Raw genomic sequence first — 26,586 nt, 5'->3', positions numbered from 1 at the left:
TTTACAGAGCACCATTGCTGAGCAGATTTTGGTGCTCGACACGTGTCACCTCTTTGAATCCTCGCAGTGTGGACTGTCCCTGCAGTGGGGCAGTGGGCCGCTGGGGCTTGGAATCCGTCTGCAGGGGGAAGGCGTGAGGGGTGGGAGCGGCCTAATTATAGATGCAGCAGGTGCCAGCAGGAGCCATGGTTTCAGAGGGAGGTTTTTCGAGAAAAGACTGCGCCTGTTTCTTCTCTATAGTCAGAAGAGATTTCGCAGTAGAGGTGTTTGGATATGGAAGGGGAGAAAATCAAGTGAGTTAGTATCTTACAGCCGGGCTTTTCTTGATGAAGTAAGAGGTGACAGTCAGCAGAGAGGGTGAGCTGAGGTCGGGGTCTTGAGGGAGATCAGGGGTTTGGGCACAGCCACAGCCAGCGGTGCCTCTCTTCACTGGGAACATGGTCTTATTTTTGGGGATGGTCCACCAGGCACCTGACCCCACTCGACCGACTCGTGAGATGACAGTGACGCCTTAGCACAGGACTCTGAAGGAGCCAACCTTTAAAACATTCCCTTCCCCAGCCATTGTATCCTTAGCCTTAATCAGATCCTGTAAAATAAGACACCGAAATAAAAATAAATACCAGTTTGGCTTTGTTCATACTTGTTTACAAAAGGAGAAGGTCAAGGTCAGTTTCTGACTTCATACACAGTTGTGGTGATTTTGTGTCTTGTTCAAGATTTTGTCTCATTAAAAATTAAGTATCTTTTGTGCAAGGCTGTTTGGAGACATTGTCAGTACGTCAGGGCCATGGCTTTTCCATCACGCCTGTGGACACACCTAATTGCTTTTCCATTTGTGGTCATTCTACCTCTCGTCCTTTGTCACCACCTCCCCCGCCGCTGCCTCCCCAGAGCCCAGCTCCTCCCTGGATGGCCTGCCCTTGGCCCAGCTTCTCCTCGGGGACTTGAACGGATTCGCGTATCCATCACTAGCCTGCTGCAGCTCGGGTTCTTTAGGTGGCCTCACCTGCGTCACCGAGGGGCTCACCTGTTTTTGACGTAGGGGCTGTTCCAAGGCGCACCCTTCACTTTCTGTTGCCGCCTCCCACAGGAAGGGTAGATGAGAGGAGGCTGAAGAAACAATTAAGCTGTTCCTTAAACACTCCTTTAAAACTGCCCTTTCCAGGTCTGAGTTACTCCACTGACACTGGCCTGTGTCTGAGCCAGTGTCGGTTTTTATGTCATTTTGTGAACCAGGACAGTCCCTGGTACAATGCAGGGGGGCAGAGAGGCGAGGGTTCTGCGCCTGGACAGGTGTGAGCCTTCCCTGCTTCTGCCAAGCTCATTGTGGGGTGGGGTCGGGACAGGCGCACAGTAGGGCAGCTGACCCCTGGCAGAGTCCTGCAGGACTGACCTGCACACTGTGCTCCTGGACTTGGGGTGCAGCCATATGCACTGCTACCCTTCCCCTCACTGGGGAGCCTGGCCTCGGAATGACGAGTGGCCGTTCGTTTGATCAAGGAAACGCCCTCTCTGTCAGCACGATGGCTGGTCACTGACGCACTTTTCCCTGTCATCTCCCTGTGTTCAGTGGTGGCTCCCAGGAACTTTGCTGAAGAGTAGGAAGTACTGATTCCAGCTCTGCCTTTGCCTAAGGGTGTGTGTGCGTGGTGACCTCCTGAGTGTGAGTGTGGAAGGAAGTATCAACAGCTTTTTACAGAGACTTGTTTATAGCTTGTTTTCAAATGTCTATTTGGGGGTATGTAATAGTCTAGTTCAAGAGTACATTTACAGCTTATATTTGGGGATGTGTGGGAGAATTCTTTGCTGATGGGGTTCTTGAGCAAAAACATTTGAAGGGCATTGCTTTAGGGTGGTGATTCTCCCAACTGTGGTTCCAGGGTCCCTTGGGCCCCCCAAGAACTTTACAGGAGCTCTGTGAGTTAAAGCAACTCCAGTGGTGAGATGCTTTCCTACGGCATCGCATTACTGTTGTGATGAAACGGTGTTATTTGGGGACCTGCTGCAGAGTCTTACCTTTCCCCTCATTCTTACCCAAGTGTGCAGTGGTGCTTGCTCGTGGCTGCCTGGCATGTGACTTCACAACAGCTGTGAGGAAATTGTTGTGTTCTATGAAGCCAGACGTTCAAGCCAGTCTCCAAAGTGTAAAACAGTGCCAGTCCTCTGATTTGGGGAAAATACAGATATTTTAAATAGAAAATATTACTGTTGACATGTAATGGCTTTATTATTATTATTATTATTATTTTTTTTAAATTAGTTTCAGGTGCACAAGACAAAGCAAAACTTAGACGTTTATCATTTATATCCCTCACACTGTGTGAACCCCCCTCCCCCCATCCACTATCCCTCTGTACGTTCCCAAAACTATTATTATTTTTTAAGAGATTAATCTTTTAAATTTTCTCAGTTTTAATTTTTAATATGGTAAGTACCCATATTAGACATCTAGATGTTATGTGGATAGGATGGATGACAGGAAGTACCCACAAAACCTGAGAGCTGCTCGCTCTCTTAGAGGTCTGGTAGGCCCACGTGGGAGGAGCCTGGGGAAGGAGGATGGTGAGGGCCGGGCCGTGTCCCTGCCCCCTGCCTGGGCCCATCGTCCCCGGAGAGGGGCAGGAAGGGTTGTACTTGGGGTCTTCACTCCGCCCCCTCCCCGTCCCTGCCCTAACCCACACCAGTAGTGTAGATGGGTTATTTGTGTTAACTGGGCTTTTCTGGGAGCCCCTGAGACCCTAAGACCAACCTAGCGCATTATTTCTGTGGGAAAATCCATTCCTGAGATCGAGTAACAGTGGATTTTTAAACTGTGTTACAAAGTTTTGGAACACAGGCCATTTAGAGGTTGGAGCGGAGTTTCTACGCAGGTCTCCACGGCAGTTCCTTTTTGGCAGTTCCTCCTAAGGAATCTTAAATAGGAGGAACTATTAGAGGAATTCGTTTGAGATAGAAATAGAAGGGGAAACATCTGGGGGATCCTGTTCTTTCAGTCTCAAACTTTCAGGATGACACGTGAAAATCTGCTTTACTATTCTATTAGCTCAGAGAGGTTAGAACCCAAATTAATTTCAAACTAACCTCTTGCCCATTAATGTTTTTGTTTCTTCTTCGACTGATTTTGGTGAAAGGTACCAAATGGTTGCTTCTTAAAACAGAAAACACATAGACGCATGTGACAGACAACACAGGCTGTAGAGAGGATGTGGATGGAGCACAGCCACTAGGGAAAACGATTTGGCATTTCCGCTTCAGCTTGAAGAGGGTGTGTAAACTGACCCAGCAGTTTCTCCCGCAGGCACATTCCTCGGCCTGGAGGGGCTCTGGGCGTGTGTTCTGGGGTGCGTGTGTCACAGCAGCAGCACTTTATGACAGCAGAAATGGGGGACAGAGCAGATATCTGTGAACACGTCTGCGGCACAGGCAGAGCACGGAGCCGGCATGCACGTGAGCGTGCATTAGCCACCCACACAGGACACGTCACGAGAGAACGCGTGTGGTATGATTCCACTCATGTGAAGCTCACAGACAAGCACATGAAGCTGTATCGTGTAGCAATAGATTCACAAATGGCACAACTATCAAGAAAAGCTACGTACGCCCAGTGGTTATGTCTGGAGCCAGGCGGTGGTTACCAGCAGGCATGGCGTTGGCTGTGTGCTGGTTCTTAAACAGGCTGGTGATTTCACACACGTGCACATCACACACACAACACACCCCCTGCAGACCAGGTGGCGTGCTCTTCTAAGTCAGGTCTGTTTGGCCTGGGCTTTCATTTTAGTAGCTGAAAGAATCAGAGAAACTGATTTAAAAGCAGTTTTGTTGGACCGTAAAGTGAGTAATTGAGTATTTAAAGCCATCAAGGCCCTTAGAAGTTATTTACTATAAGAGTACCCACCTGTCCTCCTGTTCTGAGGTTTTGAGGTGGTGCCATTGCAGAGTGACTGATGTCATGCTGTGAGCTTTCACAGAAGCATCTGGGCTGGCTTTTGCAGGAAATGAAGAGGAAAACTTAGTGTGATTTTTCATCACGTTTAGAACTTATTTTCGAATGAGTTCTGCCTTCAGCGGAGCGGGCTGCAGGTGTGGCAGCCGTGGGCAGTGTCTGTACCAAGGCAGCATCTTTCGGAACGGCACAGCTAGCTGTCTATTTCGTCACTTGTCTGGGCAGAGAGGGGAAATCCTGTTTGTTCTTGATCATCTATTAAAATGAGAGACGATCATTAAAAAGAGAGACTGGAGCTGGCAGTGAGGATGGAGGGAGAGGATGGTCTGCCTTCTGGCCTCAGGCCCGAGCAGGTAGCTTTGCAGGGGTAGAGTGCCCTCCTTCTGTGGGTTGCAGACCTCCCGGAGGCAGGGCTCCTGCAGGTGGGGGCCTGGGCGTGGGAGCTGCCCTTTGCCCTCCGGGCACCGCACCAGCACATCGTGGGGTCTCCCCCAGATCCAGGGGTCGCCAGCAAGCCCGCCTCCTGGCTGGCAAAGCTGCCTGTAGTCCCTACCCGCTTCTCCCTTCAAGGCGGAGAAGAGGAATTCTTACACCAGTGGACAGGCTTCTGACAACGGGCGTAAAGTGAAAAGATGTCAGAAAGAGAGCACTTCTGAGGTGACTAAAGATTTTGCTGCCACCATTTTAGTGAGAGGAGGTGTGAGCTCTTCCAACAAAATTTGCTCTCTTTAGGTGACTTTTTGTTTTGGTTCATCCATTTTCATTTCTAATTGTGTCCTGATTTGCCTCTTTCCACAGATAGAAACAGGCTAAGCAGGACCTCAGGAACGCTCAGGTGCAAGGGGGGTGCCCTGGAGTTAGGGGGAGTGTGACAAGGCGGGCAGGATAAACTGCTGAAAACTCTTAGGCAGAAGAGTGTTCTGACTTTTCAATTGCCTTTGAGTTCCTTAAATTATTTATAGTCAGTCCCGGGAGAAGGAAATTGCCAAGGTTAATCTTATCATGATTGTTGCTATTGAAAAAAAGTCTATTTTGTGTGTGTGTGTGTATGTGTGTGTGTGTGTGTGTGTGGCTTTTGACAATAACTACATGTCTCAGTTCTATTGTTTTGTATTTTTGAACCAGGATGCATCTCTTTATAGAATGCAGTAATTGCAGGTAAATGGGCAAAATTTCCCCAAATACATTTATTTAAAGCACTTATCACATGTGAACATCTAAGAATAAGCTGCTTCCTCAAATGTCAATGGTAATAATAGTGGGTGTCCTAGGTGCTGTTTTTAGTCAGTTCTGTGAGTAGTTTTATCGGGACCCATTTCACAGCTGGGAGACAGGTGCAGGGACGCTCAGCGCCCCCCTGCCCACGGTTTCCCCCCTGACCAGGCAGCCAGGGGCCAGCCCTAGCTCCTCACTAGACACTTGGGCCCGGACAGAAAGTTTTGTTTAGAGTTGGGACTCTGTCCCTCTCATGCAGGGCTAGCGGAAGTGAAGGGTGAATTCCTCTCCACACCTCCTGTGTCTGGGGCCTGTCTCCCTGGGAAGGAAGTTGCTTGTAACCCTGTTGTCTCCTCTGCGTCATAAGCACCTGGGCGGCAGGTGAATTTAGGCCTCTGTGCAGGTGCGGCAGCTGGAGAGTGAGTCCCACGCCTTTTACATGTCCCTCTCCTGTGGCCGTTTGCATTTCTATCTGAGTTACTTTGGGAAAAAAGGTTCCCTGGGCTTTCTGGTAGATAAGACACTGACTGAGCAATTAGGGGATTGGAGAAAGTAAAACAGATGCCCAGCCTCCACGCGCTCATACAGCTTTGAGTGTCAGCACTCGGCCTGCGTCCGCCTCTCCCCCTGCCCTTCTGGTCCCCATGACAAGCAGGAGGAGGCCCTGTGACCTCAGCACTGGCCCAGCTGACACCTGTCAGCTCAGCCCCTGGCAGTCAGCGCTGTCCCCAGTGGGATAATGAGTTAGATGTCCTGCGGAGCCTGTGCTGGCTTCTGCTCTGTGACCTCCCACCTCGACCTTGAATCAAGGGAGAGGCTGCCGGCTGGTCATCTCAAGGTCACCGCTCCCCAGCACGACTGGGCAGGCTTCCCTACCCCTGCCCGAGGCTGCCGCCCTCTCAGACACTTCTGTCCCCTTATGTGTGAATTTGCACCTTCTCGTCTTCATCAGCGAATGTGCATAGAAATGTTCAGTGGAAGATGAGTCAATTCACATTAATCCATTTTTATGTCAAAAGTTGTTTTTTATCTAAATTATTTGGCTTAATAAATACATTTTCCACCAGAATTTAAAGAATCCACTTCTGTGTGTGTGCAGAAGGGAATCTGAGGTAAAGGAGGTGGGACGGGAGGTAGGTGGAGAATGCAGACGAATTTCTCTTGTCTTTGTGTTTTTCACATTAGCAGATACATTACTTTTCTCAGCCCGCTTTGTAGTTTCTTAAGTTTCTTATTAGGAATTCAGCAGGAAGGTAAATGATAGGGCTCCTTTCACTGGAAGTTATGTTTTGTTTTTTTCCCCCTGCTGGGAAATGAGGTGAGGCAGGACACCAGCAACCTGAGTTACACGCAGAAGAGGCTCCTTTAACCTTAACAGCCAGTGAGTCCTGAAGGCAGAGGTCGACCTCAGTGGTGTCACATTACCTGACAGCAGACTCAGGCTGGCCCTTCTCCCAGCAGCACGGCCTCAGGCCCAACACACTTGTTGACCAGTCAGATCTTGTTATGCCAGATAGAGAATCTGGAAGAAAATTTCTAACTTAACTGTAGACGGACTTACTGTCCAGCCTGAAACCAAGCAAGTGACACAGCGCCACTAGTTTTTGAGTTGTCCTAACTTGGCGGTGACAGAATTGCCTGCTCCTCCTAGAATTCGGGAATACTGTTCCAGGCTCTGTCTCCTGCTGGTCAGTAAACATCTAAAAGACAAGACCATGCTTGCTCCTTGGGGTCCGCAGGCATCCGATGTTTCATGCTGTATTTCAGATATGTTTCTGATACATTCAGGAAAAGAAGAAGAAAACTGTCAAAGCAAAGTAGGTGAACTGAAAAACTTAGGCAGAGAAGCTGTCCGTAAGCTGTCCAGTGGTTTCTACTGATTAAAACATCACAGTGTTAATCTTCAGACATGTTATTTATATGATTACTCACTTCTATGCCTTGTGGTTTAACCTCTGCAGCAAGGGTTCCTCAACCCTTCAAAGGGGTCTGGAACACCCTTTTTATGTCAAGGACTTTAGTGCCAGTGATGGAAACGAAATTTCAGTGACAAAAGTAACATTTTGAGGTGGATTTGTCTAATTAATCACATCAGTATCTGCATCTCTTTTATAAATAATAGTTCATGTATTTGCAGGACATTTATTTGGCCATCAGACTTTGCTTGTTGTATATACAGTGGTACCTCAGTTTTCAAACATCTCCGTTGATGAACATTTCAGTTTACAAACGCCGTCAATTTTATGGATCTATGGTATCATTAGATAGTAAAATTCATGCTAAATCTGCAGTTTTAGGTGTTGATTTTAAAGGTCTCGAACGCATTAATCCATTTTGCATTACTTTATGGTGAAACCGTGCCTCAGTTTTCGAACATTTCAGAACTTGAATGGTCTTTCAGAACGGATTACGTTAGAAAACCGAGCTACCTCTGTACATTGTTAAGGCCCACTGTTGGTCTCTTGTGTGTTTTATTTTGTTGTAGATTATAAACTTCTTAAAATCAGGAACATGCCATTTAGGGGGCCAATATCTAGGACTTAAGAGAGCACCGGGTGTAAATATGTCCCCTGTGAATGCCAAGCAATTAAATACGCAATTCTAAGCGTTATCAAAGGACTGACTGGTAGAAAGTTCTGCCAAATTCTTTGATGTTATTAAAGATATGTCTTTCTAGTGAGTTTATGTTGGAATTAAATCCAAACGGAAATAACTGTTCAGTTCTTCAGTTAAACATTGTTTCTGCATTCCTTTAGGTGTCCTTTGGGGGGTGGGGGGGCGAGAAGCCAGCTCTTCTCCCAAAGCCCAGCCTGCTCTTCCCATCAGGGATGCTTTTTAGAATTAATTAACTAATTAATTTGGGGGGTGGCTGGGGCAGAAAATACGTTTTAATTCCATTGTAAAAATCCTAAAGTAAACTTTTCCTTCTTTAAAATCCAGATTAAGCATATGTAAATGCAATGTTACACACTGGTCCCCGAATGCACTGCACAGAGAACTAGTGACCTGATCACCTTAGGCCCCTCCAAATGAGCGTGCGGGGAGGGTGCTTGCTTTGAGCTGTTGCTAACGGTGGTGAGATGCATACTTTGCTCAAAACTCCACTGAACACGCCCAATGCTTGAAGCATATGTACCTCAGCGTTTAAGTGGCTGGGTGTGAATCCATCCGTGTGCCAAGGCGCTCTGCCAGGCAGCCGTCGGAACCATACAGTAAGACAGTGCAGTCCCTTCCCTCAAGGAGCTTGCCTTCTTGTATTTAGACAGCGTGCAGCGTGTTAGGGGTGCGGGGTGCTGTGGGAGTCCAGCATGGGCGGTCCCCCCAGCAATGGGGGACTCGGGAGGGCATCACAGAGAGCGTGAGTCTGCTCTTTCCGGAGTTGGGAAGATGAGTGTCTGTGAGTGTAAGTGTGTGGGTGCACGGGTGCATGTTGGGAGGTGAGGGAGGGGGTGTTTAGGCTGCTGGAGAGCAGTGTGGGTGGGTGGAAGTTCAGTAGTGAGCAAGGGGGTGTGTTACCTGCAGGTGATTAGAATTCCTGGAGAGAGGGTAATGAATGGGAACGAGCAAGGCTGCAGAGGTAAGCAGACTCATATCATGAGGGACACTGTTTTGTCAGGGAGTTTGGGCTTTATTTAAGGGCACTGAGAAGCATAGAGAGTTTTAGGGGAGTAAAATGATGGAATGTGTGTTTAGGGAGAGGGGCAGGATGGGTCAGAGAGAGTCATGAACATCCATTAGGAGATGGCAGGATGGGTCAGAGAGAGTCATGAACATCCATTAGGAGATGGCGGGAATACCCCACATGAGGGCGAGGCTGTCCAGTGGGGGCAGACAGACATGGCGCTCCATTTAAGTCATGGAGGGCACAGGGGTGCATGAGAGGGTGGAGGGCAGGGAGAAACCCGGCTTCTTGGTTTGGCCGTAGGGTGGATGCTTGGTGGGGCCAGGTGCTGCACTGGGACCCACACAGGGGGAGGAGGTTTAGGGGGGTCAGGGTGAGCGCAGGGTTACATGTAGGTGGAGACGGCGGTACCACAGGCACCAGGAGCCCTCTTCTTCATGATGCCCCTTGGTTCTAGTACTGACTGTTCACTGCTGGGCAGTCAAGACCCACCAGGATAGTCTCCCCCACAGGTTTTACATCTTCTAGGATGGCTGCTATTCGGATCCCTCTGGCCCTGGGTTTTCCATACCAAGTATCTCTACCACAGAACTGACCACACGTGTGTTGCTTTCCCAAATAGACTGAGTTCACTAAGGACCTAGATTACAGTTTATGTTCAAGCACCCTTCTTTCTCAGTGCGGGGCAAATCTGTGTACACGGAGAGAGTTTTAATGTCAGTAATCTATACTGTTCCTCTGTACTTGGAAACCTTTCTGCACGTTATATAATTATAATTAAAAAGATATTTATGTAAAGGAAAGGGAGGAGAATTACAATATAGCTTTAGTTTCCAAAATATGGTTGTGATCTGCACTAAAAATATTTGTGGGCATTAGAATTTTTTCTTAGTTGATAGAGGGCGAGGGTGCTAACGTATGAAATGTTTGATGTAATGATTATAAACAGTGTTTCTTTTAGCATTGAGCTTGGGTTGATTTGCTAGCAATCAAATCATTTGATGGAGTTGTATTAGTTGTATCACTGTGGTTCATTTGATACAAATTAAGTTTCTAAACAGCTTTGCTGGGAAGCTGGTTCTTACGTGTAGCATATCTTCTTTGGAGTAGGTTGTTATCACAGAACTATATGTACTCACGTATATGTATGTGTATGTGTGTAGCTTCCCATGGGACAACCAGGGTCCCAGACTGAAGGCTGGGTGAGCTTTGCCCAGTGTCACCTCCTCACAAGCTGTACAGGCGTGCGCGCTCACACACACACACACACACACACACACACACACGTGGATGTGTTCCTTCTTTTTGGCATTAGGCAAACATGAGGATAAGTTTTCTCTGTGCTTAGCCTTGGTCCCCGGGGATACAGAGATGAATGGTACATCCGGGCACCTGGCCCTTTTTTGATTTATGAGCTTGTAAGAAGGTAGAATACCTTTTATAAAACGACTCCTTTTTTGGCTGTTGAAATATTCCCTTCCCCTGGTTTGAGTTATGCTTTTAATTAACTTCTAATGCATAGTTAATACATAATTAAATCATTAATTGTTAAAAATTATACAGATTGTTTTATCTACATTGAAATACATGTTATAGTTTAAGACGTATTTTGTTGTGGTCTTTTTGGTGATTTTGGTTTGTCCTCTGTGATTTGTGCTCAGGACATTAAAAACCACAGCTATTTTAAGTTGAAATCCCCTTAGCTCCCTTGAATCAATCAAACTTATGTTGCTTTTTCTTCCTTAAAGGTATGATGTTACTGGCTATTCTGAAATTTTGTGAGGGAATAATTAACCAGTTTGACAGTTATTATAACCATAAAGGTTATAAGTAAAAATCGTAATGCTGGGTTATGACACCCCGTTCATTTTCCTGTGTAGCCCAAGTACTTAATTCACTTTCTGTGCGTTTTATAAACATTGGATACATGTGGATTGTAGTTATGTATTCATGTAAAAATGATGTAAGCATCGCATTCTAGGTTTTGATTTTATTCCATGTTAGTAAAAAGATACTGATGCCTTGTACCTTTGCCCCTTAACCATTTTCAGAGAGGACCCAGGCGAGTTAAAATGCTTCCTTCCTACGCAGCAGCGGCTGAATGGCTGCGCGCCCGCTCCCCGTGGCCTGTGACTGACGCTGCAGGCGCTGCGGAGGCAGGTCCGGGAGTCGGGACGCGGCGCGGGCCTGGAAAGGGTGACGTCACCGCCAGTCGTGCCTGCGCGTGCGCGGCGCCACTAGCGCAGAGATTTGTCACCTGCTCTTTGTGTGCGGGGCGCGTGCGCCCGCGTTTCCCCGAAATAAACTGAAGAGTAAAATTCGGTAATTACCACCAAGACTTAGGACTGATAGCAACCCTCCAGCTTACTGTTTAATGCTCTTTTTTGTTGTTTCAAATGCTGCTCTATATAGCAACACGGTTTTAGTACTGATTCACCCTGTGTTTTTATTAAGTATAGGATTTTTGTTTTCAGTTTCTCCCACTTTCGATTTTCCCATTTAAAAAATGCCAACGTGAGATCGCTGCACAGCGTCTCTGGAATGGATGGAGGAGCACAGTTGGTTTGATGGATTGTCTTCAAAGGAGAAATGCCCATGAGACAGCCCAGAGCGAGGCTCCAGTCATTTTGTTCAGCTCAAATGATCAGGATATAACTGCTTTTTCCTAATACTTTTTACTAAAAGCCTCATATGACTACTTCCTTTTGAGGATTATGTAAGATTTCAAATTACTAATATCAGAGAGAAATTTGAGGTTAAAAAATTAAACTGTGGTTTAGATTACAATTTTTAAATTTGATTCATTTTTTAAATTCATTTGATTTATTTCATCTTAAATTTTTTAACCACAGTGTAAAAAAACACAAACTTTTAGAATAATGTGCTGCATAAAAGCTTTTACTCATTGTGACCATATTTCTGTGGCGCTGTTTTTTTATTCTTAAACAGAAAAACTTGGGGGCTTTTTGTTCTTTTTCTATTTGTTTGTAATTTTTTTTTTTTTTTTTTTAAATCTAATACCCAGGAAGTGACAAGGGAGTGACCAAGGGAGTGAGCATTCTGGTCAACATACCTCGCTTCAGGAGGTATCTGTCACCAGTAACAATACAGCATCTCCTTGCAGAGTCTCAGGATAAAAATGAGAAATTGATTTGACCAGTGAGGTATTAGATAGCTGAAGTTTCAGACCATTGATTCAGCTAAAACATTCTCCATTGTTGGATGGTAACTTGTGGAATATTTCCTCCCAGGGCACAGAGGTTAATTTTCCTCCTTATAAATACAGATCGTACTAGAGGGTAGCCATCTGACAACACCAAGCTTATATTTCACAGCCTAAAATAGAAAGTGCTGAGGAACATCGGGGTACTTGAACAGGGGTTCAGGGGCAGAAGCTGGGGAGGTCCGTCCATCCATCCCACGTGATTGACCCTGCCTGGATAGCTGGGCTACACCAGGGAACAGAACAGCCATCCTTTGACTAGCAGGCTGATCTAGAGAAAGAAAAAGTAACCTCTTGATAGTCAACGTAATGCTTATCATTTAAAGAAATATGAGCAGTTTGGGAGCCGGGGTTTAAAATTTATCTCAGGTGGACAAGCTGCTGAACCACATAGGAATTTAAAAGGTGATGATAACAGAATCAATTTTGGTTAAGGAATATCGTGTTGAAACTTGGAGTTGAGATTTTAAAAATGAATGTATTAAAACCTCTAAATCTTCAAATTCAGTTGTTTTAGAAAAAGGCGGTATTTGTGTTGGCTTGAAACTGGAAAGAGCAAAGGAAATTGTCAAGTACCGGCTGCACATTTATGTTAACGATGAGAAGCTCTGAGTTTTAACCCAAAGCCTTTTCCCCCAGTGGCGTTCAACAAATATTAATCTCAAGATCTTAGGGTAACAGCAAACGTTATCATGGGAACATTCTGCTCAGATTCCTTGTGGACTTAGTTTGAAAGAGCACTTGCTTGCCTTTTAGGTCGCCCCCCAACCCCCAGGGGAAACAGCCTGTGCCCCTGGGGGTGACCCTGGGCTGACTGTGTTCTGGGCTGCGCTCACTGTCTCCTGAAGTTAGCATTTCAGTAAAATTCACTTTGGCTAAGTGTACTTTAAATTGCAATAAGAATCCAGTCCATCTTTCCACACACTTCACTCTAAGCTCTACAGTAATTCACACAATGGGTACAACTAGGTGTCCTCTGACTTTGGCCATTTACCTCTGTGTTAGTTATCACCTTTCAAGTTGCTCTTCTTTTTCTGCCCTCCCACTCCTAATTTTACCAAATTTCTCTTTGTGGTACCCCCTTCCACCTATTAGTGGCATTTTCAAACTTCCTGGATGACACTTAGAAGTAAAACTGCTGTGGGCTCCTGCTCTGTAGCATGGAGATGGGGTCCGGGGTCTCAGAAGCATCAGTCCCAGGTGGTGTTGGATGTTCCTTCCTCCCAAGACCCAGAGTGTGGCAGGAGAGGTGTGTGCTTCCTGGGATGGGCTGAGCATATCCGGTTGTTCCAAAAGTTTAGCAACCACCCACGCTAGATCTTTTAATGTGCGAGGAAAGGAGACGGTGGCAGTTGTCTTATCTGCAGTGTAATCTAGAATCACTGGAACAGCACAGAGGCCATTTCTTTGTAATTTTTTTACCGTCACACACATTTCATAAATAGCTCTTGAGGGCATGGAACAGAATCTGCCTTTTTGATCTGAGGCTATTTCACGGCTGAGTTCTTCCTGCTTCTAATTGAAAGTTACACGATGTGTTTAATCTAGCTTTAGTATATATGCATACTTAAGTCTTTTGCTTGTTGGGTGTGTTTTTAAAAATGGAAACGAGATTAAAAATAATGCTTAGGTGATCTCCATTACAGCCACAGACTCAGTTTCTTTGTGGGTTAGTTTTTTTATTTCTGCTTCCCCCCCACCCCCATACTCTTTTCTGTTTTAAAAGTTTTAATTGACAATTTTAATAAAATATTTCTTTTCCTGTGACATACTCAACATAAATATCGTGGTAAAACTGTTTAGAATTTCTATTCTAGTCCGTGTTTGGACATGTACGTCCATCACAAAAGAAGTGTACCGCATTTCAACACCAATTTAGCCGTTGATTCATGTGCCTTTCCTCTTCTAGAAAGACTGAATCTTATTTAATTTAGGGTAATAATTCTGGAACTGACAGGCTAACAGAACCACCGTTTTAAGGAACTAAAGCTGCATAGGCCTGAGACTGTGGCTCATACTGGGATGAGGAGATGGAGCTGCCCAGTGTTGAGTTCTGTCTTCTTCGCCTTCTTTTCTCGTCAGTATGATGCTCTCCTGTGGGGCGGCCTGGGGTTCCAGCCTTCACTCCAGCAAGGGTGTTAGTAAAGGAGTGGTTCACAGAGTTAGCAGGCGTTGTCAGGAATGCTTTGGAACTATTACTGACGTCACACAGCCCTCTTTGCAGGTGCTGTGTCCTGGCCAGGGCAGCTGTGGGCACAGGCTGTGGGAATGGAAGGCAGCATGCCTTTTCTTTGCTGCCAATGGAAGGGGAATCCTCTTCAAATCCCTGAGGGTTGGCATCTATAGCTAAGGCTTAATCCTTCCTAGCATTTCTCACATTTGATCTGCCCCCCACGTTTGCCTGGGTCCCATAGCCCTTGGTGCTGCTTATAGAACTTTCCATTCTGTGGGTACCTATAAACACATCTCCTTGAGCGCTGGCATGGGGTCTCCTGTCATCAGAGTTCCCTCAGGTGGAACTGGGATGTCATCAATCTTTGTAGACATGTTCAGTGAATTACCCAATGGCTGGCAATGAATTGCTGAGACTAGATTGCATTCATTCAAGAGCTGAAGGAACCTTAAAGATGACACTGCAGAACTCTTGGCTCTTGTTTTGCCTTTTATAAATAGCCACTGCTTTACAGGTTTGGTAGGTCGCCAGCACAAAGCGTGGCATATTGGAAAGCAATATGGCCCGGGAACTGGCAGCCTGGGTTGCGTTGAGCCCTTTCACGACCTGCTGGGAAGTGCCACTATGCCTCCTGGAGCTCAGGGTCCTCAACAGACGTGTTTTCTGCCTTTGTTGTCTTTGTGCGGAGTCTCTGGTGATTGTCAGTGCCATTAACCCGTTACACTGGGTCCTTAGTATATACGATGCTCTATGGGCAGGAGAGGTTTACTTAAAAAAATCAAATCGCACCACTAATTTAGTCATTCTTTACTTCTGTGAGTGATGTGCTGTAGACACTGGGTTGTGTTATATTCCTCCCAAAGGTGCTGATTTTTATCTGCTGGCTTGCGTTAGCAGGCAACTCATTTGGATGGACTCGAGCTCCAGACTCTGCTGTCAGCAGCCACTCAAACCTTGGTCAGGTCTTTATCCTCAGTTAAGAGCTTAAGCTGCTTGGAGCTTGCCTGAGGTTTGGGCGATGCTTATACTCGAATTTGGGGCTCTCCTTCTTCTTTTCACGATTTTTCCATTTCAGCTGCTGAGGTCGCCCCGAGCTGTGTCCTGGTTCTTGTTTTAGCAGCTCCATGTGGCTTAGACTGGGCCCGTCCTCAGGCTGAAAGCCCCCTAGGGGATGTGCACACAATCGCTCCCCTTTCCCAGGTGTGTCTCCCGGCTTTTGATGACTCTGCAGTGCCTGGAGATAGCTGTGTTTTGTGCATTTGGTTTGTGCCAGGGCTGGTCCAATAGGAGCTACTCAAGCTCCATTCATTTACTTTGTAATTCCAGGTCTACGCTTTCATTGGTTGTGTTACCACGCTAACGTTTGGGATGCTTTTCTTGTACTATTTTGGCAAAAACAAACAGAAAAACAAACAGCAGTCCCCTATTTTTTCTAGGGAGTGCTCTGCCAATGATAGTTACTAATTTTGATGAGTATCGCCAGCTTCCCCGAACCTAGACGACCTCTGTGAGAGGCCGCCAAGAGAAATAGCCTGAGGTGTTATTATGAGTATGAACATTTTTGACCCCAAGCTCTCATGTGGGCATTCGGCCTGGTGAGCTGGGGCTAGACATGTTTGGGCTGCAAGAATTCCTTTTGCTAGATGGATGTTGGCTTGGGCTGAATTGCCTGCTGCAAGATTTCTACTTGGCCTTCTAAGGTGACTGAGGGGTGTGGGGAGAGTTGGTTTGCAGTGAGAAGAGGGCTTTGGCTGCTCTCTGAAGCAGGCAGGACTGGGCCATCTTGCCACATTACCCAGTGACATTCCTCCAGGGGGCATGGCCCAGAAAGCCTGGAAGGGTGGCACGAGAGGGAGCCGTGGCTGGTCCCCAGCTATTTATAATCCCTTCTCTCCTCCCTGCCACTGTTTTATTTTTAACCACTCTGAAGTCTGGTAAGATGAGGCATTGAGCTCCCCCTAGAGGTTTTAGTGTGCCACACATAGCAGTTTTTCAAAAACAATGTTGCTGCTTTATTTGCCAGTATTTACAGTAATCTACAAGATTAAAATGAAGATTTTTTTTGAAATGATCTGGATTTATTTCATATCTTGTCTTTTTGGGACTGGATTTTTGTTGTGAAAAATGGCTGAGCGCCTGCTCGGTACAGTAGCGTCTGGGTCTGTGTGCAAATCACTGTTTGATATTAGTCTCTGTGATCAGAGACTTTCCTTCGTAGAAGTCAAATGTTTTCAAATGATGATATTTCTGGAGTTGATTTAATGGGCATGGAGAAAGCTCCTGTTTTGGCATTGGATAGAATGGTTAAGAAATTAACTGTCACTCAAGCAACCCAGTAATTTTGTTTTCTCTTTCTGTATTTCAGGTTTTCGAAAAAACGATGAAATGAAAGCTATGGATGTTTTGCCAATTTTAAAGGAAAAAGTTGCATACCTTTCAGGTAAAGTTTAACTTTCTAATCTGCTTTATTGTTCGTCTGACTGCTTCTGACACAGTAACAGGGTGTGAAATACTGAATTAACTCACCTGCCACACACAGAAGCACTGGAAACTGCTTTATTCTTGTAGCATTTTCTTTTAGCTAGCAGGCACATCTTAAGTCAGGTAGCATCGGGTATTAAATTATGCTTGTGTTTGTCACTCAACACACATTTGGCTGTTTTGCCCCATCAGTTGAATAAAACGCCTAATTGTTTTCAAAGTCTGTCATGTCAGCAAAAGTGGTGGGAATGTGACCGTATGTTGATGTATCCTGAGTTTCTTACCGTGGTTTCTTGTGCTCTGTAGCTACCATCTGCCTCCTCTTTTGGGAGGTGAAAAAGTCCACATACCCATGACATCCCTTCCTTCAGGCTCTCTGGTCCTGGAGACCCTAACACCCTTGTGACGGACTGTGAAAGCCACGGGTGCCTTCAAGCTGGGTCCTGCACTTAGGTGTAGAACCTGGTCCTTGGGGCGCCTGACTTTCCTGCAGCAGGTGACCCTGTGGACCATCTCCTGCCAGGCTTTGGGGCACTTGTCTGCCGTCTCCTCTGCACAGAGAGGGTCAGCGTTAGGGCTTGCGAGTTGTTTCTGTGGGGCTTCCTCCTGTGTGAACAGCCATTGGGTATCAGACCTTTTTTGGCACTCATTAATTTGTTACAAAACAAAGGTTTGCAAGATTTTTCTGCTCTATTTTAGCAGGAAGTGAATCTGCAGATTGTCACATGCTTTTAGCCAGTCTTCCTGGATGTGTTTCCCTTGATAAATTTTTATCTTTCTCAAACAGGCATGCGATGCTGGTCTGATATATCCTCTTGAACACGTGTTATTTTGAATTTGTAACACTGCTAGCTGCTCTTAGGTAGTTTGTGTGTCCTTGTGGTCTGTGGGACTGGTGTGTAGTTAGGATGCAGTTTCCTGTGGCGTCTGTCACTCTTGCCTTGCTTTCTGTTTAGCAGTATTCCTTGGTCCCTGTCAGGCACTGTATGACAGATGATTTTGCTGAAGCAAGTCTAATGCATAATGCACTTGGAAGGTTAATAGAAGAGTATGTGAAGTTCATGAAAAGAAGAAGGTGTTTATATTATTGGGAATACACGGTTAAAAAAATGAAGAACAAAACCCAAACAACTCTTGGCTTGTAATTCACTGTGTTAAAAGTAGGCTGCTGTTTTCTAATCATTCACCAACAAATTGCATAATATGGACTCATGTGCATTTCGTGAACTCTTAACTTTGTAGTCTACAAATGCTTTTAAAGTTAATATAATGAAAAGATTACTTACGCATGCTAGAAGCATCGTCAGTAAGAAAGGCTTAGAGAAAATCGCACGTTGATCGATTTTTACTTTCTATCTGTGATGAGAGCATTTGCTCTTCTGTCCCCCCTTTTGTTCCAAAACCTCTTGTTACCCCACTCTCTCCTTTTGTTCAGCTCCTGGAGATGGACGTGTAAAAAACAGTGGGAGGTTTAAGTTGATACTTTTTATTTGTATTCATTCTTTTATTAGGCATTTAATACAGACTATATTATTAGGTGGAATTTTTATGTAGGTTCCTAGCAAAACAAAACCTTTTTCCCTTTTCATTAATCAAAGAAATAAAAACAGCACTTTTAGAGTTTATCATGACTCTTTCCTAAAACCGTGAATTCTGCAGGGTTCATTAAAGCTGGGCATCTTTAGTGGGGATCGAAGTTTTACATTGCAGTAAGTTAGCACAGAACAGTTTCACAATAGAGAGGACTCCCTGGCTGTGCTAACGAGGTGACAGGTGACAGACAGGTGACGGTAGTAGTGCCACCACAGTGTTATAGCACTTCCTAGTTTATGACCAGGTCATGAGCATGAGTGAGCTGTCTGCTTTTGCCTTCGGCTTGCTGTTATCTCATTTGGGAAGGGGAAAGGGGAAAAAAATCATAAAATTAAAAACAAGTGATTATTTGTGTGGTGAAAATTTTTTTGGGAAAAAATTACAAAGAACGAGGAAACTTGAAAAAAATTTTACCTGCAACCCCATTGTTTCTTTTTTCTTGAGAAGTAATTCACGTCCCATAAAAACAACCTTTTTATAGTGTACGATTCGGTGGATTTTAGTGTATTCACAAGGTTGTGCAGCCATCACCACACCACATCTCATTCCAGAAGCTTTTCATCACTCCAAAGAGCCCCATGACCAGGCCCCCACCTCCCCAGCTCTGACAATTGCTAATCTTTCTGCTCTACCCCCATTTTAAAAAATATTAGTAAATATTATGGAGCCTTTGTAAATGTTCTCCATGTGAGTGGCTCTTAGTGCAGGAAATTAAGTGGAATAGCAATGGCTTTTACAAAGCAGACCAAGAGATCAGTGATTCCGTGAGATACTTACAAGGTCAAGGTCTCTAAAAACCAGTGAGGATTCCTTGAACTTGAATATTTGTGATCCTGTCTCATTTCCAGCTAGTCTAAAAAGTAATCCTCACCGCATTTAAGTAAGATAGCAAAATAGTACTTTCTCCTTTCAAAGGGTGAGTGCAGTGAAGTAGATGTACCTCTGACTTCATGCGTCAAGTCAGGCGGAGGGGCAGTAAAAGAAGTACCTTGTAGTTTCTCCTTAATGTTTTGTATATACATATTTAATGTAGCATATATATTTATGTTTATTGTAGATATACTTAGTGTATTATATATATATGTATTTATAGTGTATATTTAATGTATATATTTACCATATGTTTAATGTCGTGTGTGTATATATTTATACATATATCGATATGTATATGACATACGTAATTTCAACCATTACTTGTGGTTCCTGGACCACTAGGGTTTGGGCCTTAAAAGAACTCACAACAATCAGGATTAAGAACACTTTTTTCCCCTTACTTTTTTATCATGGAGCATTCCAACCTCCCACACAGGAGAGAATAGTATAATGAATTTCCAGGAACCCACTGGCTACTACTATAATCTTGTTTCATCTGTGTTCCTTGTCACTCCTCCCCTCCCTTTACCCTGGATAATTTTGAAGTAAATTTCAGATATCATATCATTTATTTATAAATATTTACTTCACTAAAAGATAAGCTTAAAGAAACCCACATTGATCACTTCATAAATTATATAAATGTCTAACCACTATGTGGTACACTTGAAACTAACATGAATTAATACTGCATGTCAACTGTAATTGAAAACAAATAATAAAAAAAAGGAAAAAGTAAAAAACCCACGCTATGATTAACAGACAAAAATGAATAGTAATTCTTTAATAGAAAAAAGCCAATCAATATTCACATTTCCCTGCTTGTCTAATGATGTGGTTTTTACATGACACACATGGCGGTTGGTCTGTCGGACATCACTTTTAATTTGTGAGTTCTTCCTCCTCCTCGTTATTTTTGTCTTGCGTTTATTAGGTGAGGAAACTGGGTGTTTTTCTGTAGATTTTTCTACATTTTATTAGATTTTGCTGGTTGCATCCCACCCTATTTCATCTGAACTAGGAGCTAAATCTTGAGGCTTGGTTAGACTTAGCTTAGATTTTGCAGGGAAGGAGGCAGAAATCCTTCACGCATGGGGTTGGGTAGTTCTGCTGGGAATGTTATTGGGAGAGTCTGGTTAAGCATCTATTGATGACCATTGCTTAGATCTAGTGTTTTGCTAGGGTTTCAAAATGGTGTCATTTTAATTATGTCCTTCCTTCTTCATTTATCAACTTGGATGTCGCATAGAGAGAACTGTCCCATCGTCAGTTTCTTGGTTACCCTGAGAACACAGTTCATACAGGAAAAGTAGGATAAAATGATTGATCTTGTCCTTTACCAGTTTTCACATTAATGAAAAATGACCATTAGAAATTTCAGACTAATAAAAAAAGTTTTTTAATGTCATTTTTGAGCTTGGGAGCTACAGTAATATTTGATGTTTTAATTCACTGTACATTTTTTTTTCCTCTTATGATGGTAGAATTTCCCATCTTTGGCCAATGGGAGCCTCTTCAGATTGGCTCCTAAATCCACAACCTCAGTAACAACAGCTTCTCTCTTTGCTGCTGTGACAAGATGTTTCAGGCCCATCTTGTCTAGTTTCCCGCACCACATGTGCAGTCCTTTGCTGGGGAATCGTGCAGGGTGCTAGGGAAGCTTGCTGTTCTGGTGGGGTCACCGTTTCTGTGTCTGTTCAGGGGACACATACATCTAAGGAGAGTGTATGTGGTGTGTGTGTGTGTGTGTGTGTGTGTGTTTTAATGAGAAAAGATGAGATGACTTCGTAATAAAATTTCCAATTTAGGATTACAGATATTTTATTTTTCTTTGATTAAGTCCTTGTATCTCCTTATGGTAAAAATCTTAGTTCTGCCTCATCAACATAATTGCTTATTTACCCGGATGTTGCTGATGTTGTTACCGCAGTGTGACTCCCAAATGTAATGTAATCCGTCTGTTGTTGTTTAGTTGTCCTCGGAGCGCATGCCACTCGGAATGTACTGTCCTATTACAGTGCTTTAAGGTCACATAAAATAGTTCCTCTCTGTGTACAAGAAAACTTGAAAAACAGGATCATTAGTTTCATTGCGCTTTATATTTTGAAGGCTTAAAAAACAAAAAAAACAAGCCACCTAATCTTGCTTCAGTATCAAATAAAATGTGTACATCATTCCAAGTTTAAAAACTAAAAAAAAAGTTAAAGGTAGTATGTAGTCAAGTCCAGTTTCTCTCCTTACTTCTTTCTCCCTGTACCTTCCCTCCCCATCGGAAAGCTTTTTTTTGTTTGTTTGTTTTCTTTAGTTTTTGGTTTATTTCTTATACTTTTAAAATAAGAGCACTCTATCTATCCAACCATCTAATCTCATTCCCCCTCCCCTACGTAAACAATAATTATTATGCACCATTTTCTCTGCCTCACTTGTCTCATTTTTAAACTGTATTCTGGAAAGCAGTACATAGCAGTACACAGAGAGTCCTCATTACTTTTATAGTTCTGTGTGTAACACCATAGTTTATTCAGTGACTTGCCCACGGGTGGACATTGGGTCACTTTTTAAGAACAGCGTTTTTAGGGGCAAGGTGAGCATTCACCTTCGCAGGTGGGGCACTGACTGGAACTGGGATTTGGTTGCCCAGGGGTTTGCCGTTAGTATTGTGACCACTGACCTTAGTCCTTGCTCCAGTTTGGTGTAGGGTCTGCCTTTCCTGGAAAGGGAAGGGGGCACCTCCCGTCCATGCTGTCTGTTCTTGTGAGGATGGAACACAGCCTGAGGCCGTAGTGACTTACAGGAAGGCCAGGTACTGCCAGAGGCCTTCCAAGAGCTGCAGAGTTCTCCTAGTCTTCATTCAGAATATTCTGTGGGCCAGTTTCCGGTACTAGAGGCAGACAAGGCGGCCTGTGAAGGGGGGACTGGTGAGCTGCTGGCCTTGGCTGCTCGGGGGCAGGGCCCCAGTGGACGTGCTCTTAACAGAGTTTTGTTACTTGGTAGCTGATTTAATAGATTGTAGCCATACTTTCTCTTTCACAAACTACATCTTTTCAGTTTTTCACAGTTGGTCAATGAGTTGGACTGTTCTTGGGTAGTGTAAAGAATTGTTTTCAATGGTGTTGTAATCCAGAAATTCAAGCGAGGGCCATACAGAGAAAAATCCAGTTGATCCGTTGAAATGTTCATTGTACTTCCCCAAGTAAGTATGCCTTCCTTCAGAGAGGTTTGTTCTAAGTGGGTGAAAGGTGAGTTCTTAATCCTCTTAAAGATGGACGACTCTGCGCCTCACTGCTTCTGGTCATTCTGGGCCTACGGCTCAAGGCCCCTGGAGTTTGACCTTTTCCAAGAGGGAAATGAGTGTTGCTGGGTTTTAGGAAGTAAGTGTCACACAGACATTTGTAGCTATAATGCCGGGCCTTTTCTTCTTTCTTTTAATATTAAAATAAACCTCACTTCATTTAGCATGTGTATTTCTTCAGGAATGTTCATCAGGCATTTCCATTTTTAACTTCTTGATACCTGATAGTAGGTTTTTAAAATTATCTTTGTGTGGAATGTAGAATAAGAATCCATTCATTCAGCAAATATTTCACTAGGCCTTGGGTGTTGACTGATACCAGTGAAAGAACCAAGAGGCCTACCTCCAGGGGGCTTCAATTCTAGTCATGGGGACAGACAAATACAAAAAAAATGTGTGAATAGTATAGTTCACTACAGAAATAAAAGATGGGGAGAGGAAGGGTAAAGCAGATGTGATGTTACAAGAATTGAAAATAAAACAGTGTCATGAACAAAACTGTCCTTTTTGTTTTTTGTTTTGTTTTTTGACTAACACGCATTTGGATAGGCAGATAATCCTTAACGAGCTGTTGGATGTTGATTACAGACATGTAAAGGTCCAGAGACTGTAAAATTCTCCTACGTAGATATCCTGTGACGTTGGTAGGTGCAGGAAATGGATTTCCTGCCTTTTCTTTTCATTGTCGAAACTAAGGTGCTGAGTTTCCTGTCTATAAAATGGGACTGACGTCTGTCCCACCTGCCTCACCATGAGGCTGGGGCTTGACATCGGACACACACGAGTATATCTAGTCGATGAAGCTGCAGCCTTATTCTATGTATTAGTTCAGGAACAAGAACTTGAACTTGGAACTCTTCTGCTTCATAACCTAGAGAGCATTTTCATTTGGGTACCTTGGGTGACCTTGGCGACCAAGATGGAGACACCATGTAGCTCTGAACTGATACTACATTTTATTGGTTCTAATATACATATTTTTTAACCTCACTAGGAGGGGTTAGCAGACGGGTGACAGACGCCTGCCTGTCACTGACTGTGACACACCACATGTTGGAAGATGCCCCCCAGTGCACAGACGTTAGGGAGTGAAAACAAAATTTTAAATTATTTAAATAGAGAGTATGAAATTTTTATTTCATACGTGATTTTTGATGAAGTTTTTTGTTGTTCCTCTTCTTTCCTTTCTTAGTGATCTGAGATACAGATGAAGTTTTAAAATGATCCTAGTGAGTTTTCTGAAGCTCCATTCTGGGAAAAGGAAAAAGATAAAGTGAATTTTTCCTCTCTATCTTCAAATGCAAGTGTAGGTTTAAATAAGCTTTTTTTAGGAGGTGGGTGAGAGCCTGTTTGGTGGATGAGCGTGCTAGCAAGTCCCAGGGGGCTCTCATCAGTGCTCCCAGTGTAGGGAGAGTCTCTGGTGGGAAGCTGAAACAGGCGACAGGCAGTCATACCTGTGTGCACTCTTGTGTTTAGTTCTCCCTTCTGGAGGGAACAGAATGGCCGTGTGCAGTGTGTCTTCTTGACTCCCCACGTGACTCTCTTCGATGGGCAGATTTTGGATTCTGCTTGTCACACCCCTGGTGGACCCTGCCTTGCTTGCATTGGGAGATATGATGGTCCCAGAGTGAGGAGAATTGAACAGGGGTCGTTGGCATTTAGTTTCCCTACGGAGTCAGATATATTGCGTTTGAAAAATTCAGAATGGTGGTCCAGAAAAATGTTAGATACCATTCTCTTTACCAAGAGTGGGGTGAATGTTTCAATGTAACTAGCATGCTATATTTTTTACAGCTGAAGTTTATAACATGTGTTGATCTAGGTATAATATTTTTTATCCAGGAGATTGATTCATTTTGGAAAAGAATGAATGATGTTGGGAAATAAAAAATATTGAAACTGTTACCTGTCTTGTCTTGGCGATAAGAGGTATTCCAAAAACTAGAGCCACTGATGTCACCCTGGAAATACTTGGTGATGACATGCTGTCCTTTGTGACAGTTTTGCTTCTCACTTGCAGCAGTACCTTTCATTCGTACAGAAGGCCTAGGAACCCGTTCTTTAGTTGTCCCTATGGCGTTTTCACTACTTTAGAAAGAACTAAAGCCAGTAGATTAAAACATCGTTTAAGTTCGCGTCAGGGCAAAGGACCCAGCTGTGACCATGTTGGCGTAGTCCTTTCATGTTTACTTAAGCTCTTTGAGCCTTAGTATCTTCCATTACACAGCTGGAATGATAAACCTCTTAACCACGGGCACTGTGGTGCCCAAATCAGAACGTGTGTCAGCCACTCGATGCCGTACCTGGCATATATTGGTGGTTACGATTTCGTGTTGTTCCCATTTCATACCAGAATTATTGGATTTATAAATAATTTCACACTTTCTAGACTGCGTGACTGAACAGTACATGGGGATCATGTGAAATGTTCAGAATTAAATTTTGTTACTGTTTAGAGAGTGTGTTAATCATCCTGGGAAATTGTAAACACCATGTTGGTAAAGTGTGCTTTTAAAATACCAGTATCTTCTGCTGAATACTTTTCTGGCTTTTCTAAAAGGGAAGAATCTGGTTTTCTGTAGTTGTTGTTTGCTTGCTTTTTAATTTTGCGTCTGCTAAGGAGGTAAGTAATTCAGATGAGAAAATAATTAAGAGTTTCATATTATGACTTGAATTTCAAGATCTTAGTGCTGTATTTCCAGAGAGAGAGAGATGACCAGAGTTGTAGAACTCGGTGGAGGACCCACGTGGGCAGTCTCCGTTTCGCTTTTGTTTTCTTTTCTGAAAACCCAGATGGAAGTAATACGATACGTGTGACAGTTTCGCCGAGAGTGGTCAGTGATACCAGCAGGCTTCGTTAGGGGTGTATGTGTGTTAATGAGAAATAGTTCTGCCCGTCACAGGCCTGTCATCTGAGATGGGTACTTAGTATGTGATGTGATTTTTCTGTTGTTCTTAAGCTAATTTAGTTTGGCTTACAGTTCTTGCATGCCAGTCTCTCTTTTTGCTGTATGTGTGGCAGTGTGTGGCAGACTGGTGACGTTTGACCACTGCGGTCAGGTACTGCCTTTGAGAGAAGCCGCAGGTTATGTCCAGTCGTCACCAGCGTAAAGTGCGAAGCACATCTCTGTCTTTTTCTGTTTCAAGACTTAACACCTAGTTTGGTTGGTAGCAAAGAGAGAGCTTGGACTGCAGGGGAGGGAGGGGACTGAGAGTGAGTGGGCGGTGTGGGGAGGTGGTTGGCTGATGAAGGCCAATGAAGCCTGTATCCATGCAAACGCTTCTTCTCTGCGAACATAAAACTGAAAAAACAGGACACTGGAAGAAAAAGACTCGGCCTCCTGTAACAGCTTCTGTGTGGTGTACAGAGCTCAGACTTTTTCTGCAGAGTCCTGGGAGGGGGAGAAATTGCTTGGCCATGTCCCCACTGAAACAGGGACTCTGGCCTTTTGCACGGTCTTTCCTGGCCTTGCCGTGAGTGGATCTGTGGTGATTTTGGACATCCGGTGGCACGCAGCATCCTGTCTTCTCTTGTTTTTGTCTGAGTGTATTCCACATGTTTGTTTTGCAGGTGGCAGAGATAAGCGTGGAGGTCCTGTTTTAACGTTCCCAGCCCGCAGCAATCATGATAGAATACGGCAGGAGGACCTCAGGAGACTCATTTCCTACCTGGCCTGTATCCCCAGGTAAGTGCTGCGTGCTCTGTGGCTTGTCACTGAGAGCTGCGCAGTGTGCTCTCTAGGAAACAGCTAGCCAGCAGCCTGAATTCCCAGCAGGCAAAGGAGTATACAATTAAAATCATGACCTCTCGCCTTATTTCCTTTTTGTGACCATTCTGTCATGTTTGCAACGCTTCTGGGTGCGGGGACGTGAAGGTACGCGTTTTGAGTGAAAAGCCTTGTGTGGTGACAGTGGGGTTGGGGTGCCTCAGGCTGAGGTGTTAGGGCAGGTGTGTGAGGTAGAAATGAAGCAGAGTTGTCATCGATGATTCTGATCCCTGGAAGCCCAGAAACCGGGTGCTGTTTCTGACAGTGCATTTCTGTCTTCATGCTGAGCTGCAGTTCCTTGCAAGTGTTCTGTTGATTTGTAGCATGACGTTTGTGGGGCATTGAACATCCTTACCAACTGATATGCCAGGACGTCGAGCTCGGGAATCCCCATCCAA

At 44.3% G+C, this 26,586-nt stretch overlaps 1 protein-coding gene across 6 annotated transcripts in view; it reads left to right on the top strand.

Moving 5' to 3' along the window:
• TRIO (trio Rho guanine nucleotide exchange factor) overlaps window positions 1-26,586 on the top strand; it is a 324,184-nt gene that overhangs the window by 90,838 nt on the left and 206,760 nt on the right. For all 6 annotated transcript variants that reach the window (XM_074329064.1, XM_074329063.1, XM_074329067.1 and 3 more), the window contains exons 2-3: window positions 16,548-16,622; window positions 25,993-26,107. In XM_074329064.1, the coding sequence (XP_074185165.1) occupies window positions 16,548-16,622; window positions 25,993-26,107 (190 nt within the window). The remainder of the gene's footprint in view (window positions 1-16,547; window positions 16,623-25,992; window positions 26,108-26,586) is intronic.

This window comes from Rhinolophus sinicus, linkage group LG03 (assembly GCF_036562045.2).
Source record: "Rhinolophus sinicus isolate RSC01 linkage group LG03, ASM3656204v1, whole genome shotgun sequence".
Taxonomy (NCBI): Eukaryota; Metazoa; Chordata; class Mammalia; order Chiroptera; family Rhinolophidae; genus Rhinolophus; species Rhinolophus sinicus.
Note: the sequence above shows the minus strand (reverse complement) of the source record. Positions and strands in the feature narration are given on the sequence as shown.